We start from the raw sequence: 20,021 nt of genomic DNA on the forward strand, positions 1-20,021 counted from the left end.
TACATTTTATGACAAAAAATAATACATTAAAACACATAACAACAAACAGTCTACTTTTAATGGTTAAGTGCAAAATGGGATGCAGGATTGGGTTTGATAGTTTGGTTTAAACTTCAGGGAGCGCTGATTGGACTACAAACGTCATCACGGCGCGCGCGTGTGGCTTGAAGGACCTCTAGCTAACGAGCGATGCACGTGAGGGTGCCGTTTGGAAGCTTATTATCTTTCTTTCTGAGTCAGTGTGGCGTTCATTGTCGCGGAGTTTATTTTGTTTCTGCCTGCGAGAAAGCGAATCGGTTTCTGAGTTTTCTTAATTTTCCACAGTGTAGAAAGAGCAGCTGGGCTATGGAGCAGGCGGGTATTGAGTCGGGAACACTGGGAAATGTAAACACGCCTGTACCCGTGGAGCAAACTACGGCGGTAGAGGCGTCAGAAACCGGCAAACGCAAAAACGACGACACGGACGACAAAGAGACAAGCGGCAGAGGTAAGAGACGGAGAGGAGCCGGTGGGAAGAAGCTCCGTCCGGGCGAGAGATATATCCCCCCACCGCAGAAACGCAACCCAGGTGTGAGCTTTAGCCAAGAGCATTTCAACGAGACGTCATACTACTTCGAGGCTGGGCTTCGTAAAGTCTATCCGTATTACTTTGACTTTAAGACCTACTGCAAAGGTCGGTGGATTGGAACGAGCCTTTTGGATGTGTTTAAGAATGAGTTCAGAGCTGAGTCCATTGAGTATTATCAGAAGGCCGCTAAAGAGGGTCGCATCCGCCTCAACGAGACACCTGTGGAGGATCTATCTGTGGTGCTCAGGGTTAGTCTCATAAGTCCATAGTATAACCTTTAATAGGGGGAGGTAAACGGGATCTAGTTAGCACTGACAGTTGCCTCTGTCAGTGCGCCCCAGGGCAGCTGTGGCTACAATGTAGCTTGCCATCACCAGTGTGTGAATGGGTGGATGACTGAACGTGTAAAGCGCTTTGGGGTCCTTAGGGACGTGTAAAGCGCTATACAAATACAGGCCATTTACCATTTGTGGGATACTAATACAAGGTATTGACTTTATGCCATGGCTACATTATTCACCAAATTCATGTTGCCAAATGATCAGTCAGTAAAATCTGATTACTTTTGTTCTATATTGTAGCTTGCAATGAAAGGATCAAATATTTGACATGTGGTAGCTGTAAAGAACAACCCTTCATGTCATTAAATTGGTAGCTATCCAAATCTTGATACTCTGATTTCTAAAAGTCACCTGGTGGTATTGGATGGCCTTGTTTGAGGTGGGCAAACACTTAACTTTTCCCTCACCATGCACAGAATAATGATCACTTGAGGAACACTGTACACCGCCACGAGCCCCCTGTAGTTGGCAGACCACTGGAGATTCTGGTAGATGATGGCGAAGTGCTTGTGGTCGATAAGCCTGCCTCCATCCCTGTGCACCCTTGTGGCCGATTCCGCCACAACACAGTGATTTTCATTCTGGGGAAGGAGTTTGGCATCTCTGAGCTGCATACAGTCCACAGGCTGGACAGGCTCACCTCTGGAGTCTTGCTGTTTGCCAGGACGCTTGAGACCTCTAAGAAACTGGACCAGATGGTGAGAGACAGACAGGTATGTTGAGCACGTTTTGCACTTTTGTTTTCAAAACGTCTCCACAGGTTCCTTACATCTTCTGTCTCTTTCAGCTTGAAAAGGAGTATGTCTGCCGAGTGGAGGGGGAGTTTCCAGAGGATGAGGTGATCTGTGAAGAACCCATCCTGGTTGTTTCTTTCAAAATTGGCCTCTGTCGTGTTGACCCAAAAGGAAAGGAGTGCCGGACCGTCTTCCAGAGGCTTAGCTTTAACGGAAAAACAAGTGTGGTCCGCTGTTTACCCCTTACTGGTCGCACACACCAGATCAGGGTCCACCTTCAGTACCTGGGTTTTCCCATCCTTAATGATCCCGTCTATGGGTCATCAGCCTGGGGTCCTCACAGAGGGAAGGGGGGACTTGTGGGGAAGAGTGATGAAGAGCTTCTGCAGGCGCTGGTAGAAGAACATCGCTCTCAGGAAAATTTTAACATGCTGGATATTGCAGATGACTGCATTGGCATTGCACACAAGGCAGACAAAAATAAAGCCCCTGAGAAAATGGACAAATCAGCTGGAACCACTGAATCTGACAAAAGCGAAGAAAGTTGTCCAGTACAGGTAGATGCTTGTGGCAGTGACAAGAAGTTAGATTGCATTGAGGCAGTAAATGACAACAACACCGTTAAAGACTGTCAGAACCCTCAACCAGTCAAATCACATGGAAATGAAACTGGGGCAAATGATTCTAGTCAGAAAACTCCTCCAGACCACCTATGTAGTGAATGTAAACTAGTGCGGCCAGACCCCACAGAGAAGGAACTCATCATGTATCTTCACGCTTTACGCTACAAAGGACCTGACTTCGAATATTCCACACAATTACCTGACTGGGCAAAAGAGGACTGGGTGGAGGCAGATTAGAACAGACCAGATGAATGCTGCTGACGGCTTTGACATTTAATCTTCAGACAATCATTAATCCTCAAAGAGATTTTGGTTTTTAATTTTTTGATTTAGAACCAAAAACAAAAATGTTTTGCTGCTTTGAAAGCAAATATGAGTTAAGATTGGAGTGGTTCTCATTTCACCTTGAGGTCTATTTTAATTTAACATTATCCACAAAGTCTGTAATCTGTCTTGTACCACAGCGAACATTTGAAATAAATCAAAAGCCAGTCTGCAGGAAAATAAAATGTTTTATTTCATTTTTGTGAAAAATCAACATTGACAGCTATAAATAAGAGTGGTGGTGACCTTTATCTTTTTGTTTATAGAAAGCCTGTGATTGATTACCTTTGTCTATAAGGCAAGGTTATTCTGCTGAGTGACCCAAAGTGAAGGCTGGTTAAAGATGTTTGATTATACAGTCAAGATATCAAGTGACAAAAACACCTCTGCAATGAAAAGTCTTGAAAATAACCTCGCTCATAGGCACATTTTATGGCAAATCTTTCTTCTTAAGGTCCTCGCTTAATCACAGCCACTGCACCTTCAACACTTCTTTGTGTTATACATATAAAGGACCATAAACATATCAAATTTTACTTACTTTAGGACACTTTTTTTTTTTTTTTTTGCACATCACAAAATTTCAGCTGCTTTGAAACAACCGTTTGAAAGACATTTGACACATGCCGTTCATGTCATAAATACTGTTAAATGCTTTGCAGTGTGGATCAAGGTCGCCTGTCAGGAGTTTCTCTTAACACTGCAGCAAGATCTGTATGGAAAATTGACTGTTGATGCAGCTGCTTGTGATGGCACAATTACTGCTTTTAAAACAGAAATTCAAGCTCCTCCTAATTCTGCTAAGGCTTACTGACATCTGTGGATCCTGAATAGTATGCACCTTAAGTGTATAAACCTTAGTGTTAAGTCTGTTAGACACCACTTTGCCCCTTGGAAATCAGCACATGAGTGAACATTACATTGTTTTGGCACTGACACGAGAATAAACAGCATGACCGTTAATTTGAAAGTGAAACATTAAAAGCAAGCCAAGACACCACACATGATACACACTGCGAACTGTAGGTTAGTGATTCTCTACATTATCATCACAAAAGACATACTGTACATGTTATCCCCACAGAGTGCAGAACCCACTGACAGTTGTCTGCTTCTCTAAACGTGATAATGATTGAGTCATGCTCATAAACTGTTTGCGGCTTTGCGCGCAGGCACACCCCGCACAGCTCTGTCTCTCTATATCTCACATTTAAATCTATGAGTGCATATGGCTCATAGGGGTCAATCCCAGCTTGGAGAAACCCAGTCTGTGCAGAGCGTCCAGGTTCAGAAGTTAAAAAGTTCCAGGCACAAAGTAAGTTCTGCAGGCAGCAGGTGCAGCACTCGGATAGTTTCTGTGTCGATAACGAGCTGCAGTTAATATTCAAATGTGGCATTTGTGCAAAACTGTGGCTGGATAGAAAGCTTCATCTTTTGCTGTCATGCTTTCAGTTTTAACCTTTAGCTGAAGACACGCTCATGCTCTGACCTCTTTTGTAACAAACGATGAAACAACACTGGACAAACATGCTGTCGTGTTACATTTGCAGTTGGCTTGTATTTCCTTTGTGTAATATACAAATGTAACAATGTATGCTCCTTTTCTATCAACTGTGATTGTATAAGTTCAGTTGTTTTGTTTAAAATTTTTTATATGTATAAATTAAGAGTCAAATCCACAGTGTTTTCAAGATTTTCTCCAGCTCTCTTTAACAAGTATCTTCCCGCTGTCCGTCTCTCTTTATCCAAACATCTGGTAAGTCTGGCTTACTGTTGGGTAAAATCACCACTTCCTCGCTGTGGCTGGTGCGACCCTTGCCACAAGTCTCATAAACGATTTCTTTCAGTGAGAGACGAAGTGCATCTCTCCTCCCATTAAGGTGTCCTGGCTGTAAGTGGACCTCTGCCTCTCCTTCTTGCTGCTGTGTGTTCGAAGATCCTGGTTCGATGTCACTGAGGCACGTTTCGCAGGACTCCTCCAGACCCTCACAGGAGCTCTGAGACAGGGAGAGGTGACGTCCTTTATGTGAGCGATGAGGGTGATAGCACGTCTCCCCTAAGGTATTTTCATCCTTGCAGAGTGATGACTGGTCAGTCTCCAGTGTATGGCTGATGATGGTCTCTTCCATGCTTGACGATGAGGATGATGTATTGCTCCAGTGTTTCACCCTGACAGACTGACTCCTGCAGGTTTTACACAGCAACTTGTCCTTAGCTACATCTTCTTCAGCCAGGCCTGGTGGGCATAGAGTGTTTTCTTTGTAAGGAGATGAGGTCTGGACGGCTGGTGGTGGTTGGCAGATTTTCTGTTGATGGCTACATGTCTCCTCACTCTCCCCATCCATGATATCCCTCGCCACATCTCCCTCACAGTACTCAATCTCATCAGAAAGCACAGAGGGCCGGTTTGACAGTTTACTGGTGCAGGTGCTGTTCTCAAAGCTGTCACTCAGGCGATAGGCCAATGGCTGCAGCTCGTACTGCTCGGGCCCTTGATTCCCGCAGCCACTTCCTGCAGTCTGTTTCTGCCTGTGCTGACGATGGTTGGGATAGAGATAACCGCCTGCTTCTTTGTCATAACTCCTCCTCACTCTAGATTTACCAAATGCCCCGTTAGCCGCAGAAGTTGACAAAGAGCCAGGCTCAGAACAAGAAGAAAGCATACCGTCCGTTTGGTCGGAAAAACACGGCAGTGTGATCATTCCACAGTTTTTCTGGGGTCCACAAAAACAGCACAGGGACTGGAAAAAGAAGGTTGCAAATCCACACGCTACACATTTGACCAAAAACAGAAAAATCCCAAGCTTTCTGAAGAACAAGGCCGTGGCAGGTAACATGATGATCCCTATGAAGAAAAAAGCACCAGAAACTATTGCTACAGGACATCCCATCCTTTTAGTGGCATGTGCTACTTTGCCAATTTTATCTGAATGTGGAGCTAAGCTGTAGGATATGCAATAGTTGGCAATAAAATCGACTGACAGCCCTGCGGCAGATGATATAAACAGAGCCTCTGTGCCACACAGCTGCCATTCAAGAAGAACAAGGAGGCCGACAGTGACAAACACACTGCCTCCTACGGCTATTGTTCCATATATGCTCAGTGGAATATTCCATGTGGTTAAAAGAAGCAAAGCACATGTGAGTGCTACTGAAAAGCCAGCTACTACTAGAGTCTCTGAGCTTAAAGACTGCTGCAGGTCAAAAAGAGACAGCTGACTGATAAACCAGCCGTTCTCCAGCCCTTGTGGTGCTCCTGATATCTCTCTGTTAAACCATGTCAGGATTTCTCTGTAAAAAACACTGGTTCTGCTAAAGTTGAAGCTGTAGAAGTATGTAGTTTTGAATGCCAGCACGAGGGCAGCAACCCTGCCATCTGGCTGGAAGTATACCCCTCCGCTGTGTGCCAGATGGCCCTCGGCATACCTCTCTGCCAGCATCATGCTTAGGCAGTTCTCAAAAACGCTGGGAGGGTAGGGGAATGGGATGTCATTACAGCAGAAATGAAGGGCGTCATCGATCTCTGAGCACCTCCTGACAGATATCCAGTGTATTAGCTGCTCTACGAGGCAGGTATTATCTGTCATTGCATCTTTATCTTCAGGTGATGAAGGAGAGTGAAAGCTTTGGTTCTGAACCCGTCCACACAGCTCCCGCAACCAAACCTGAGCATCAGGTCGGCTCATGTTAAAGTCAGGGTCAAGAACTAAAGAGCCATTGCTTCTTGGGTTAAAGTGGTCTCCGTTGTCAGTCGGTTTGATGCCCCAAACAAGCATCAACGTAACAGGCTTATCCTCTCCATTTCTCTGCCTCTCAAACATGAACATGTGACGGTACTCTGCGTCATATCGCTCAAATGGGTGACTGGAGCGGAACAGTTGGGTGACCCTGCTCTCAAGAGCTGGCAGTTTCATGCCCGGGTCTATGCATGACATGTACATGCCTCCAGCAGCGAGCACTGCAAACCAGCAAACCCAAATGTATCTAAACTTTACAACTCCACAGGGCAGGATTTTCAGAAATAATAAATTGGAGGTGTCAGTGAGACCACGATTTAATTCTCTCAGCTTCTGCCCAAGGCTGAAGAGGCATCTCTTGCGTGAACTCGTGTCCCAAAAGCCACCCGTGCTTTTGGAGCAGCAGGGGTTCCATCCTTGCGCTGCCGCAGATGCAGAAGACATTTTTGTGTAGCGCTCACGCAGAATGAACGAACACGGCAGCCACACCAGTGCCAAGAGGGAGCTGATTAAAGAGGCAGTTCCGAGATAAATGGAGAAGCATCTGATTGCTGTGATGCTGCTGAGATAACCAGAGAAAAAAGCTGCACTGGAGGTCAGCCCTGATGCTAAAATCAAATAGCCAACTTCCTGCAAAGCTCTGTTTACTCTCTTTTCCAGGGAAGCTGAAGGATTTTGGGATAGCTGCAGATTCCAAAAGTCAGTGAAGATGAAAACCTGATTGGAGCAGCTTCCCAAGAGAATAAGAGCTGCTGACAGGTTGACCAGAGGAAAGAAAGTCAGACGAAATGCTACTTTGTAGAAAAAATAGGATGTTAGAAGGGAGCCGGTGATTGCTATTACAGATAGCGCTACTATGAAGAGCGAGTGGAGGTATAGAGCCATAGTGAACAGAAGTGATACAACAGCTAGGACAGGGTAAACTGAATCTCTTGTCAGGTAATACTCAAACAGAGCCTGCTTAATGCCAAAGTCTATGCCAGTAATAGTCGTATTATTGTAGGTTAGATCCCTGCCTTCAAGGCTATTCATGTATATCTCCATCATATGTTCTCCTTTGTCTACAGGTAGGAAAAGAAGACTGTACTTCAGTGTGGGAATTTGGTATTCAACAGTCTGCGGTCCAAGAAAGTCTTTGTCAACCAGAAAGTGCAGGATTTGGAACACCACGCGGGATTGTTTGCAGCGGGAGGGAACCGAGGAACAGCTGCCATGTTTGGGTCTCTGGGCACAGGCTTCAACTAGATGTCCTTCATGATAGTATGGCGCACATTTCCGCAGAAGGTTCAGAGACTCAGAAACCTGGTATGAGAGAAGGACAATGGAAAATAAAACCACAAGATAACACAACAGAAGTGAGCTATAATTAAGTGCTTACTGAGTTTGCATTGCTCACACATATCCATGCTCTTTTAACCTTTTGTAAAATAAGCACATTTTCTTTCTGAAAGAAAATTAAATGCCACGTCACAGGGATATCTGCATAATAATGCTTTACCAGCTGATGTCCTCAGTTGGACAACAGTCGACTGACCAACTACAACAGCAGCCAGAGTTGTTTGCCCTGCAGTGGCCTCCGTAGCTACGATTATGTACTTGATTGCAATCTACTGACATCTAAAGGTGAGATTTCACACACAGTATATTTAAACTGAACATGGTTTAATTGGATTTTTGCTCATTATGACTGGAGGTGCAGTTAAAAGCTTGTAATGGTCAACTTTCTGCTTGGGTTACTTTACCAAACAATGCTGAGGACAAGATCAGGTTTTCAAATGTCTTCTTGAACGTGACAAGAACGTGCTCCTACAAAGTACAATTTACAAAATAAAAAGGACTGGTCTGATGAGCTGATATCCCTTTGCTTGTTTTATTTTGTTTTGTTTTATAATTTTGAAAATGAGAAGAAAGTTTCAGTACTTGCTGTGAGGTGAGGCTGAGGCAGCGGGACGCATTAGTAAGGACTGCCAAGTAATTCCCCAGAGACCAGCTTGGACAACAGCCGCTCTTGGACATTCCCTCAGCCTTCACCCTCACATGCTGCTGGCACAGGTCCTGGAACTGGGCCTGGGAGCGAATCTGTTTCAGAGGAGGCAAAGGTTTTTTTGAATGCATGCCCAGATTTAAAGCTATTTCATTTAAAAAAAAGAACTAATTTCACACAAGATGATGTAGAGTGATTTTTATTGGAGGAGATGGATTAAAATGTGGAACACAGCCACTGTATTAAACTGAAAAAGTGAGAGAGAGGAGACGATGACTAAATGTTTCAGCAAAGTTGACAGAAAGGAGTGAGTAGAACATGACGAACCCTGGATTGTTCCATCTCACACATGGCGTGGATCGCCTTCAGACTCCAGAGACTGGCTGAGTTTTCTGATCGAAACACCAGCTGGGCAAAACGCTCGCCTGTGTGGAGAGAGACAGATGGAGTCACCATGCAGGAACAAGATGACCAGCCGTGATTCCTCAGTTCACAGGGGTCGTCAGAAATGCTCAGAATGTTTGCAGACCCTTGTCAAGGGCTCTGAGGTATGAACCCATAGGGATGAAAGCAAGCAAACTACAAATTTTGTGTGTTTTATTCTGGCGTCAGTGTTGGCTGTGAATAGAAATTAGTCTAACTTCAATAAAATGCAAACCTCAGGGCTTGGGATTGCTAATAAATCTATTTAGGGAGCTTTCCGTTAGGGGTGGGTTTTTATAATCGATTTATCGATTAAAATCGATTCTGGCTTGGATAACATAAAATCGATTCATTAAAATCCTGAATCGATTTTTTTAATATAAATTTATTTTGCCCGAAATGCCAGAATCTCAGGTGAAAGATCACAAAATTTCAACAACCACCAAACAGCTAAGACAGTAAATGAGAGCAGGAACACGGATTCTGCACAAAAATGTAAACACACAGCACGGACCTGCCGATGGATCAGAATCAGTGAGATGTCGCCTTTCTCAGCTGACGGTCGGGCTGATTCTGATCCGCGGGTCCGCGCTGTGTGTTTACGCCCTTTTTGCGCTGATCATAAAGCTGTTAGTTTTATCTCTCTCAATACTGACCGAACCAGCAGCAAAAGAAGATCCAAACTACGCTTCACATAAACATCATCATGAATTCCCTCTTACTTTTGCTGTTTTGCTTCCACCACGTTAAAATCACACTTCATGCACAGCTCTCTCTCTCTCCCTCTCTCTCTCTGTCTCTCCCTGTCTGTCTGTTTTCTGCATTATTCGCTTGCTTGTTACCCACAAGTCTACCGTTGTTTACAGCGCTGTCAGCCGACATTTTTTTTTTTCGTTTTACTTACTTCCGAAAAGAAAACCTAATTTCTGCCGTTCAATATTGAACAAATTTCAACTTTTTAAAATTATGCAAAATGCAAAACGCTGTGTCTCTAATAAAACCGCTGTAACTTCAGAGGTAACGTTCATGTGTTGATTAATGGTTTTCTTTCGTTTTTGATGTACTGCAGAATATTTTTATTAAATCCCAGGCCAGGAAAATTGCCTTCATGTTTTTCTGTGTTTTATCTTCAGCTACTTTGACACAAAGGCATCTGCTGTGATGCTCACACCTTTGATAAAGTCTGGAAAGTGTCAGCTTCCTTTTTATTGATACAAAAATATGTAAATGTACTGATCTGAATTATAATATTTCTGACTGTCAAAATTTCCCAGATTCAAATCGAATTGAATCGAATCGAATCGAATTAAATCGAATCGTGGATCGAATGATTCGGGACCTTGTGAATCGGAATTGAATCGATTCTAGAAATCAGTGACGATACCCAGCCCTACTTTCCGTATTTTAAAAAGAAGTCTTTGATCTAACAGAAAACTATATCAAAGCAGAGCTTAAAGAAGAAAATCAGGAATACCATTCCCAAAGAAAAGCTCTCAAAAAACTTATTTGATCTGCAACTTTTCTTTGTGAACTTGTATTTAAGTGGTCACTTTTATGTTGTGCTTTCATTCTGTTTGCAGAGACCGCTAATGACTCTTTACTAAGCTCCAGTGTTTTGCCCAACATTCACAGTTTTTAAATACAGTTTATAGAGGTGGATTAAATTGAAATGAATCGGCTGCATTCACACATGCATAGTTATCTCCTTTTAATTTTCTAACGTTTTAGTTTGTCATGGCCAGCAGAGATACATATTACTCTTAACCCTTGTAGATCTACAGTGTGAAAACAACGAGATTTCATTCGTTTAAGTTTTAAAAACTTAAAAGTTTATTTTACTGAAAAGCTTAAACTGATCAGGGTTTTCTCACCTGGAGAATCGCAGAGGAAGGTGTCTAGAGTGGAGTCCCTGGCCGGCATCCTTTTCATTCGAGCTTTGGAGGTGTCGTGGCCACTGCTACTTTCTCTGCTGATAGTTCCTCCAAATCTAACACATATAAAACCAGACAGATGCTCTTTTTAGCATTTTGATTTTAACATTTTTTAATTTGCAATATTTTTTTTAGCACTTGGGATAAGCACAATAGACACTAGCTGTTTTTTTTTCCCATTATTATTCATGCTGCTTATTTATACATTCAGTGGGAATACTGCAAAGTTAGGATTCAGTTAAAGTCCAACATTCAGTCTTCCTCTGTCTTGGATTTGTCTTCCATAAACTTCCATAAGAGGTAGATGTGAGAGTGTGAATGGTTGTCTACCACTCTGTGTTAGCCCTGTGTTACACACTGTTCAGGTTGTACTCTACCTTAAGGATCCAACACAACTTAGTAAGGCCCAAATTAATTATTGTTTTATTATTTCCCAATACAGAAAGCAGAACTTGAAAGAGGGTGTGCGTTCTTTTTGTATGTAGTGTGTCTGCATACAGTCACTATTGCCAAAGCTTTTACTGCAAGTAATTATAATAATATGTTATCAGTCTTCAGGTTGCTCAAATCCATTTCTACAGCAGCACATCTGTGCGTCTGTCAGTGGTGCAGTGTGTGCTTCACTCTACTAAAACCTTCTGCTGACCTTTTACTGAGCTGCTGTGGTAAAAGACACAGTTTTTTCCCAGGGCCAGTGTTCTCCTGCAGCTTGGACAAGCTCGACATGCGAACTCCGATGTATGTTCCTCGTGGCTGAAAGCCCTGTAGAAAGAGAGCACTTTCAAACACAAGCAGACATCACAGTGAAAGGCAGTATAGATGCTGTTACCATTTAACACAATGCATCCACTGATATAATCAGCATCAAGCAAATTAAATGCTGTCTAATAAACATGTATATACGCAGCCTGTATTTGCTTATATTTTTACTGAGTGGTGTTTATAAAAAGAAAGCAGCACTCTTATCAATGGCATAATCGTACTTCTTTTCTTATGTAAATCATTTTTAGCTTTGCCGTTCATGATTCATTGTTGTGATTCGCTTGTTGAGACTTGAGAATGATTTCTTAATCAGTGTTTATCCTGTAAACATGCATCTCAAAGGTGAGAAGGTATATTTAATTAAGATGACAGCAAGTGTGATCTAATTCAGCGCGGCTCATTGAATCTGAGATTAGACTGAACTAGAAGGATATGGCTGAAATCATGAGTCATTAGCAGAACAGTAATTAACCACACTCAGCCTAAGGTGGTGAAGGATGTTTGTGTTGTTGATTTAACAGAACCTGACAGTAGAGATACATGTGCTGCGGCAAGAAAATTAGGATTAAAATTTGGAGATTGCTTGTGTGTACAGGCTTGAGTGTTCTTGTTTTCATGGCCCAGTGAGGACTTTAAACCAATTGTAAAGCAAACCATGGGGGCCTTCTCTGAACATAAAGACCAAACTGCTTTTTGAAGATTGGAATTAGACTAAATTTCCCAAGTGTACATGAAGGATGTACACTCGGGAAGCGACTACTAGCAATGTGGAAGGCATAGATCATGACGTCACAGTTAAATTCATCAACTTGAAGTAATGACAGACGTAACTTTAGTGCTCTAAAGTTTGCAGATCTTGTGCTAAACTTATTTCAACTTTGAGGACACTTCCAATGCGTGCAAAGAAAACTGGTGACCAACATCGCGGGAAACAGAGGGCTAACTATGCATCCGGAGACTACAATGTCCTCTTGCAATCAGCTGTAGCTAATAAAGTGTTACACAAATCACTCCATATAACCAAAACGTGATTATATATGTGTTCATGTTTCATGTGTTCAGAATGCATGCTATAAATAAGTCACCTTTTTGCATTCAGTGGTATGTTAGTATGTTTCCTCTGTGAACCCTGCATCCCAATGGGAATAAAAATCTTCTAACTTCTTTTAAAGAGTTAAGATTTTAGGCTAAGGTCAGAAATAGGTTTAAGTAGTTGGAGCTGGGGAATGCATTTAATGAATATTAAAATGTGTGAGTGTGCGCATGTATTTGAGACTAACCAGTAATGGGTCAGAGAAGTCTGGCAGTGGGCCAATCAAGAATGCAGCCAGTGAGCATCCCAGCAACAGCACAGCACAACCAATCAGAACCACCAACGGGTAGTCCACTATCACCTGGGAATAACTGTTAAATAAAATACCGCAAAAGAATCAGTCTGTGTCGCTGAAGAAAAGAGAATCGTCATGATGAAATTAAGAGAGACCTGCAGTACTTTGGGGCTTTTAAGATAAAAAAGGGTTTTTCACACTTACTTTCTAAGGATACAGTACAGTCCCCCATCCCTGTTCACAAAAGAAAACTGTTATCAGTAACAAAAAATCAACTATTATCATTATAATGACTCTGTGCACATGTGGTGAAAAAACAAGCAAATTTGTTGATTCATTTTCTTCTATAAGAGCTCTGACCTCATCTAACCAGCAGCTCTTACGCAAGCCTAAAAGCAGATTAAAACAGAGAGGTGATCGAGCTTTTGCAGAATCAGCAACACATCTATGGGATAATCTACCTATCTTCATATCCACACAGCTCTGGCGGTACACATTTAAATCTTTATTATAAACACATTTATTCTCCTTGACAGTGTGACATCCACTTAAAGGATTGTATTTTATGGTCTGTTTTTGTTTTGATTTCATTTTATTGTTATCTTATTTTATTTATTGTCCTTCAATGTTGTGTATTGCTTTCAATTTTTTCTGGATTTCAGTGTAGTTTTCTTGGGGCGATATGCTTTTAATGTACAGCACTCAACTCTATTGTTTTAAATGTGTCATATAAATAAATGTGACTTTTGACCTCTTCCCACAAGGTAGTTGAGACATGTATTAAGTATGAAGCTATGGCCAAGCACAAGTAAGCCGAAAAGGAATGAAACAGCAGATTTGACTTTTTTTTTTCTTTAATGTAATCAAATCCGACTGTCGGCACCACTGAAGCTCATTAATTATCCAGTTCGTTGAATACACACACAAAAAAATGAAATGCAGACAATGACTTTTGCACTATCTACTTTCAGGTAAAACAGCCAAAAAAAGCCAAAGTATATTTTCCAAAACACACCTTACTGTCACCACATGTTGCTGCTTTGGTTTCTGTGTCCCGCCTTCATTTGACCCGTGCAGCCAGTGACATCTCACCGGTCCATGGCAGGATGACTGATGGGCAGAACCACAGCTGTGTCCCACTTTTACAACAATTCCTCCTTCAGCATTAGGAACGCTGGTGTTTGAATGACAGCTGTGGCAGGCATTTGATTTGATTGGCCCACAGTGACTGCAGTGTGGACATTTTAGAAGCTGGGGACTCTGGGGAACCTAAAGGAGGAAGGAAGATAACAATATGACTGTTGATGTCACTGCCTCCCAAATCCACCACCTTATTTAATGCATCCCTATATATATGCTAAGGTATACTTGGTGATAGAGCTGAAAGGAAGAAGAGGGTCTGCCAAGGCTGCTGCAGCTGTCACATAGCTCCCCTTCAGGCTGGATGACAGTCAACTGGGCCTCAGCAGAGCTGTCAGGGGGGCACAGAGAAACCGTCGGGATCTCACTAAGGAGAGACGTCGGATGGGGAGAAGAGGAAGTCAATGAAAATATAAAAATATGGAAATATATTAACAGGAGAGAGGATATGATTGACAGTGGCAGCAGTGAAAGAAGCAGCAGCTCTTTTCAAATGAAGGTGCAAAAGTTCAGCTTGTAAACAGTGACTGACATCTCAGTTTCTTGAATGCACTTCTTGCCTTACTTCATCTGATTTTCAACGGCGAATTGAGCAGCCCAGCTGAGCTAATGAGGTAAGGAATGGATCTCTGGATAACATGCTGTAGCCACTGGAAGGAAGAAGGGCCAATTAAAACGGAAGGTAGGAGGAAGGAGGAGGAATCGAGAATGAGCGAGAGAGTGAGACTTTTTTCACTTCATGTCACCATCATTGGGGTAGGTGGTTATTTAGGATGACACACAAGACAAGACTGAGGGATGGTTCGTGGCTAACGGCAGCATTCAGTAGTTGTTTTTATATTTTTCTAATATATTTTGCAGCTCTCGTGAAAACTGTCTGTCTTTGGTCATGTTAAAAGCATTCTTCTGTGTATAGCTGTGTCGGTTTATTGCATTCACCACTTTAGCCCACACAGTTATGGAAAGGCTCACATGACCGCTTGTTTAGTTCCCTGAAGATGAGTCCTACTGACTTCTGTGATCCTTTGAGTTTTTTTCAATGACATTCACTTAAGCCACTTTTTTTTCCTTTTCTTTCCATTTCTATTTTAATTGGGCATCATGGTTCTAATCTGGGACCTCCCCAGCAGCGAGGCCTGACTACAAAGCAAAGCAGAACAGAGCAGGCTGTAATGACAATGGACAATGACAAAGATGATAGGGATTAACTTAGACTCATGTTAAAAAGGAGTATAGGAAAAAAGTGGGTTGCAAAGTGGCTTGTAATGGGATTCTTGGCTGTGCTTGACCTTATAGCCTGCCTGCACTAATGCTCTGTGTTATTCTATGGATTGTCATGAAATATAAAGACAGTGTCCACAAAAAACAACAACTAAACTAATTACAACAGTGTGGCTGTAGACTCTTGTTTTACATTTCATTCCTTCTCTATCACATGTCCTTAAAATCATTCATTCATTTAGTTTTATTTCACTTTCTACCCCCAAGATTACGTTACATAAAAACAACAGAAAATAAAGAGACCTAACAGGATAGCTGCGTATTCCTTTGGCTGTAGCTTCAGGAAAGGGGGCATGAGCTCCTTAAAGTCAACCACAGGCTTGTTTTTCCATGCAAGACTGGATGCAACCGCACTTCCTGCCTAGTCACCATGGCGACAGAGTAAGTCAACAGAGCTTAATTGACCTCACAAGGTTTTATTTGCGTCTCATAATAAGGAGAACAAATGATGATGAGCAGTCTGCTGAATTGGTAAACATAAACAGAGGGATTATGGAGTTTATTAGTGGAGCCAAGTGAAGAAGAAAACCTCAGAGTTTTGTCTTCATGTTACAATAAAATTGTGTTATGACCTAAATAATAAAGTCCTCAGAAGCTCTTAATCGCAAAGCATTTGTTCATCTACTAGTTTGACCTACTTAGACGCTGACATGAGTGAATAAACAAACAAGATGAAGCTACTTCAGAGTGTAAACACTCCAAATTAGTATATGACCATTTTCACTATAATCATAAGAAACTCAGTCCATCCAGTGTTTCATTACAGCTTAGAATTGATACAGGAATATAATTAAAGATACTAGGAGACACTGCCTGGCTGCCTCTTGACCACAGGGTGTGGGATATCAGTGTTTGACCCTGAGTTTTCATCTTAATGGTTTCCACAGAGCCGGCCAACCCAGGCAAACACACTAACAAAGGAACTCAATTCTGGATCTTATCAATAATTCAGCGGACGAATACAAAAATACATCCTAAAAGGTGTCACCAAGCTACTCCTGACACCTAGGACAAAAATGTGAATCTGGCAGCGTGCGCTGAAATCAAAATGACCTCATAAATCAGAGTTTACATCAGAACAGCAGAGTGTACAGCTGAAACAAAAGCTGCTCGTTTTTCACCGTGCACACACTCTGTTGCCAGATTATTAGTCCTCTTAAAATAATGAAGTCTCATATAACAACTATAAATAATCAGTGATGCTAGACAATGTCAATAATTATCAGAAAACCCTCTTATTATTACATCTCAGACTCATTGGAAAATACAGCCAGCACCAAGCAGTTTCAGCAAAAACTGATAACTGTGACTTGAGGAAGGTGCTGGGTATTTCTGGGCTGTTATTAGACTTGCATTACAATGACATACGAATGAATAGTTTAAATTAGAGTTTATTAATTTTTCAAGCTTCTAATTTAGCATGTTCATTTTTAAAAAAGTAGAGTTGAAATTGTAATGTTTCGCCCTCTGAATGAAGTGGAAAAGAAGCACAAATCAGGTTTGCGCTTCAGTACAGTCCTTCATACGACTGCTGAGTGTGTGATATTGAGTTGGAAACTGAGTGTATAAAATCACCTTAAAGTTGTTCAAAGGTGGCCCCGGGAGGAACCGGAATATCTCTAAGGCTTAAAGGCTGTCAGCTGTACTTTCTGTCTCTCTCTCCAAACATTTCCCTTTAGATCTTTGTCTGTTTTCTTGTCTACAGCACGCTTCGTGCATCAACTGTCTGGATGTCAGTCAATGTCACGTCTCTCAAAATTTCCTAACCTGACAATCACGCATATACACACGCTGAAGAACTGCGCAAAAGCACACTCTGTATGCAGAGTGCTGACTGTTAACCTTTAAAAGCCTGAGGTGTCATTAGAGTAAAAATGTGATACTGTGCCTCTGCATATAGGTGACGAAACCAAGTGAGGAGTGTTCATGGAGAGAGAAATAATAATAATAATACTAATAATGTGGCCTGTTGCTGAGCTGAAGGGTGACAGGTCTCAGCTGTTTCCAGCCCTGCTTTCATGTTTGAAGCCTCTTATCCATTAGATTTTTTTACAGGCTGAGAACAAAGTGAGTGACAGGGTGACATCAGTGACCCAAAGAACCAGTTTGACTAAAGCAGCACGATGACACTGAACAGATCGCAAAGAGCTCCAGCCAACTATTTATGAGCTGCTCACTGAATCCTGCAAATCTGTCAGAAGCAGAAGGGGAACGGTCTTTTGTATGGTGGTAAATTAAAGTAGGCACTCAGGGTACTAGCTCTGAGTATCATAAAGCACTTATATAGAGTGTGCTATCACTGAAAATGCAGTGATTCAATATAAATTCTTAAAACTAAGACAGCATATATGTTGTTGCAGTAATGTTGAAACACAAGAACAACAGCAGCAGCAGCAGGAATCCTGTCATGTACTGTTCCCACTGTCTACAGCAGAAACAGCTGGGTTCAGTAACCCACCATTCAGCGAAACTAGCAGCAGCCAGGGGGTAAACACACACACACACCTTCATGTCTGCTTTTAACATCCATTCATTATCGCCACTGATCAAGTTACACAGTAAGCTTTTGGACGTTTCCACAAACAAGAAAGAAAAAAAAAAACAACCCACCTTTTACAAGCCACCCGAATTTCCTTTTCATCTACAGGAGAATCAACCATTACTATCGCGTCCGTGCTTTCTCCTATTATTGAGCAAGCATCCATCCTCCTCCCGATCCGCCTTTTTTTTTCTGATTATTTAAAGAAATTATAAATCCCTTCTAATATCAGATCGGGTTGACTAAACAGTTAATTTTCTATCTGCCAGAACTGAGTCCACGAGGATCAAATGCTTGTTTCTGGGGCTTCTACTACAGAGCAGCACTAGGGCTGTTTGGGTTAATCTGCCCCGAGCTGCGCTCTGATTGGCGGAGCCCCGGTGATGCTGAGGAGGCTGTATGGTCGCTGTCCAACTGGCCGCGGTGCTGGAGCACCGAGTGAAGGGTGGTGAGCCTCGGTGGCTGATTAAGCGGCTCAGACAGGAGCTACAGCTGCTCATTATGAAGGTGCACAGGCAGAGATGCTGCACTCAATTGAAACAACAGCTAACTGCTGCTGATCACAGCAAAGCTGAGCATAAATCACCGCCGGGTGAAATACTCTCCTCCTTAACGATTTAAAAGGAAGGGACTAAGACAATCAGTACATTATTCATTAATTTTAAATAATGACGTGCTTTAGTTAGAGGAAAACACTTAAATACATGTTTTTACTAGAAATGTAAGTGGAAATTGCACCAGTCAGTTAGAATGTATAAAAAAGATTTAAGCCCTGTCCCTTCATTGTCTTTGCTGCATTACAGTAATCAAGGATGCTTTCATAAATTATGTATGAAGAGGTTTGCAACCAGCGGTTACATTAATACCATTTGGGAGAGTGATGATTCATAGATCAGTAATTAGCCGTTAATAACAGCACCTTTCATTCTTGACAGATTTTGAGAGTTACAAATGAAGACTTCCTAAATAAGAATAATCATAGCTGAGTAAGTAGGGAGTGCAGCTATATAAGTTGTGCATAATGTAAAAATCAGTATTTGGTGTGGATTTTACATACCTCAGTCTGTGGAGCTGTTATTGATTAGAGAGAAGAGAAGAGAAGAGAAGAGAAGAGAAGAGAAGAGAAGAGAAGAGAAGAGAAGAGAAGAGAAGAGAACTAGCCAAAGCCCAGCAGACTCAAAAGAAAGGAGTGACTGTGACACAGCAGACCTGTGTGAAAGTGTGCTAATGAGGCGGCCGCTGGTCTGGATCTGGTTATAAATATGAATCATGGCAGTGGGTGCTTGTCTGTGAGAGGCCACCGCTGAGAGGGGAGAAGGGAATAATTTATTGAAAGAAAGCCAAAGATCAAGAAAAGGAGGCTGTGAGAAAGTTTTGTAGGAGAGATGAAAAGTCTCGATTTATGGCTTTAAATCTGAAAGCGTGGCCCAATTTATGTCTGTTATAAGCGATTCATGATGGTCAGCACTGATTCATACTAGGTTAAACAAACTGTGAAAGTCATAGATGAGGGGGTGCGGCTGTTTTAAATCTGATCTGACTTAAGATCTGTCTTTAAAAACTTAGTGTTCAGATATGTGTTTGTGAATCGCTGGCCTCACATTGAACAAAAGCCCGCTGGCGTGGACTTTTCTGATCCACCTGTGTGGCAGCTGACATTGCTAATGCCTTGTTGACTTCAGGCACTGATTAACTTACTGTTTAACTGCTCAGCATGCCACAAAAACACACACACACACACACACAATGGGGTGGGGTGGGGGGAAAGCCACACAAATACCCACATAATGCAGAGCCTGACAGACTTGTACTAGATACCAGACACACATGTATAATGAGAGGGTTTGGCTTGAGGCTGGTACTGAGGTGACAGCCATGGTAATTTCCTGTGGCAGATTTCTGCCAGTGAACGGGGACGGGAAGGGAAACGCTTCATTAAAGCTTCAGTGCTGTTTCGAGATCTGTTGCCCAAACACATTCGGCTCAAAACAGAGATGCAAGCAGAAATATGGCTTAAAATATGGCGTGGAAACAAAGAGCGAAGAAGAAAATAGTGCGTGTCTGTTTATTTTCATCGTCGAGTTGATAGAAACACGTTGTTGTTTCTGTGAGTAGGAACACAAAGGTGTTTTGCTGCCACCTATTGGGCAGATTGTGTAAGTGGTTGAATTGTTTTTACCTTTATAATGAAAATAAATCAATCAATAAATAAGCCTATAGTACCCTACGCGTTGTCTGTTTATTTGAGGTATATGCTTTAGTGCCATTCCATACATAAAATCTACGCGTTTCAATACTCTATACTC

The 20,021-nt window shown here is 42.0% G+C and overlaps 2 protein-coding genes across 2 annotated transcripts; one reads left to right on the forward strand and one right to left on the reverse strand.

Moving 5' to 3' along the window:
- The first annotated feature begins 48 nt into the window (after positions 1–48).
- On the forward strand, positions 49–2,775 carry rpusd2 (RNA pseudouridine synthase domain containing 2). Its single transcript, XM_085142966.1, has 3 exons — positions 49–816; positions 1,326–1,622; positions 1,697–2,775. The coding sequence occupies exons 1-3, from the start codon at positions 190–192 to the stop codon at positions 2,501–2,503; spliced, it is 1,731 nt and encodes a 576-aa protein (XP_084999092.1). The 5' UTR covers positions 49–189; the 3' UTR covers positions 2,504–2,775.
- Positions 2,762–18,250, reverse strand: disp2 (dispatched RND transporter family member 2). The gene is made up of 10 exons (XM_085142956.1): positions 17,787–18,250; positions 14,124–14,262; positions 13,771–14,024; positions 12,960–12,989; positions 12,708–12,831; positions 11,312–11,427; positions 10,606–10,721; positions 8,639–8,736; positions 8,248–8,406; positions 2,762–7,629 (listed from the first exon to the last, which is right to left on the reverse strand). Exons 1-10 carry the CDS (start codon positions 17,879–17,881, stop codon positions 4,300–4,302), a joined length of 4,461 nt encoding a protein of 1,486 aa, XP_084999082.1. The 5' UTR covers positions 17,882–18,250; the 3' UTR covers positions 2,762–4,299.
- Between the last annotated feature and the right edge of the window lie 1,771 nt (positions 18,251–20,021).

This window comes from Neolamprologus multifasciatus, chromosome 19 (assembly GCF_963576455.1).
Source record: "Neolamprologus multifasciatus chromosome 19, fNeoMul1.2, whole genome shotgun sequence".
Classification (NCBI taxonomy): domain Eukaryota; kingdom Metazoa; phylum Chordata; class Actinopteri; order Cichliformes; family Cichlidae; genus Neolamprologus; species Neolamprologus multifasciatus.

Excerpts from the sequence above, each read along its gene's own strand:
- disp2 (XM_085142956.1), bottom strand. The coding sequence starts at position 17,881 with ATGGATGCTTGCTCAATAATAGGAGAAAGCACGGACGCGATAGTAATG. Across the intron at positions 12,832-12,959 it reads CTGTACTGTATCCTTAGAAA|TTATTCCCAGGTGATAGTGG; the intron begins GTAAGTGTGAAA and ends TTTATTTAACAG. Across the intron at positions 7,630-8,247 it reads TCAGCCTCACCTCACAGCAA|GTTTCTGAGTCTCTGAACCT; the intron begins GTACTGAAACTT and ends CTCTCATACCAG.
- rpusd2 (XM_085142966.1), top strand. The coding sequence starts at position 190 with ATGCACGTGAGGGTGCCGTTTGGAAGCTTATTATCTTTCTTTCTGAGT. Across the intron at positions 817-1,325 it reads ATCTATCTGTGGTGCTCAGG|AATAATGATCACTTGAGGAA; the intron begins GTTAGTCTCATA and ends CACCATGCACAG. Across the intron at positions 1,623-1,696 it reads AGATGGTGAGAGACAGACAG|CTTGAAAAGGAGTATGTCTG; the intron begins GTATGTTGAGCA and ends TGTCTCTTTCAG.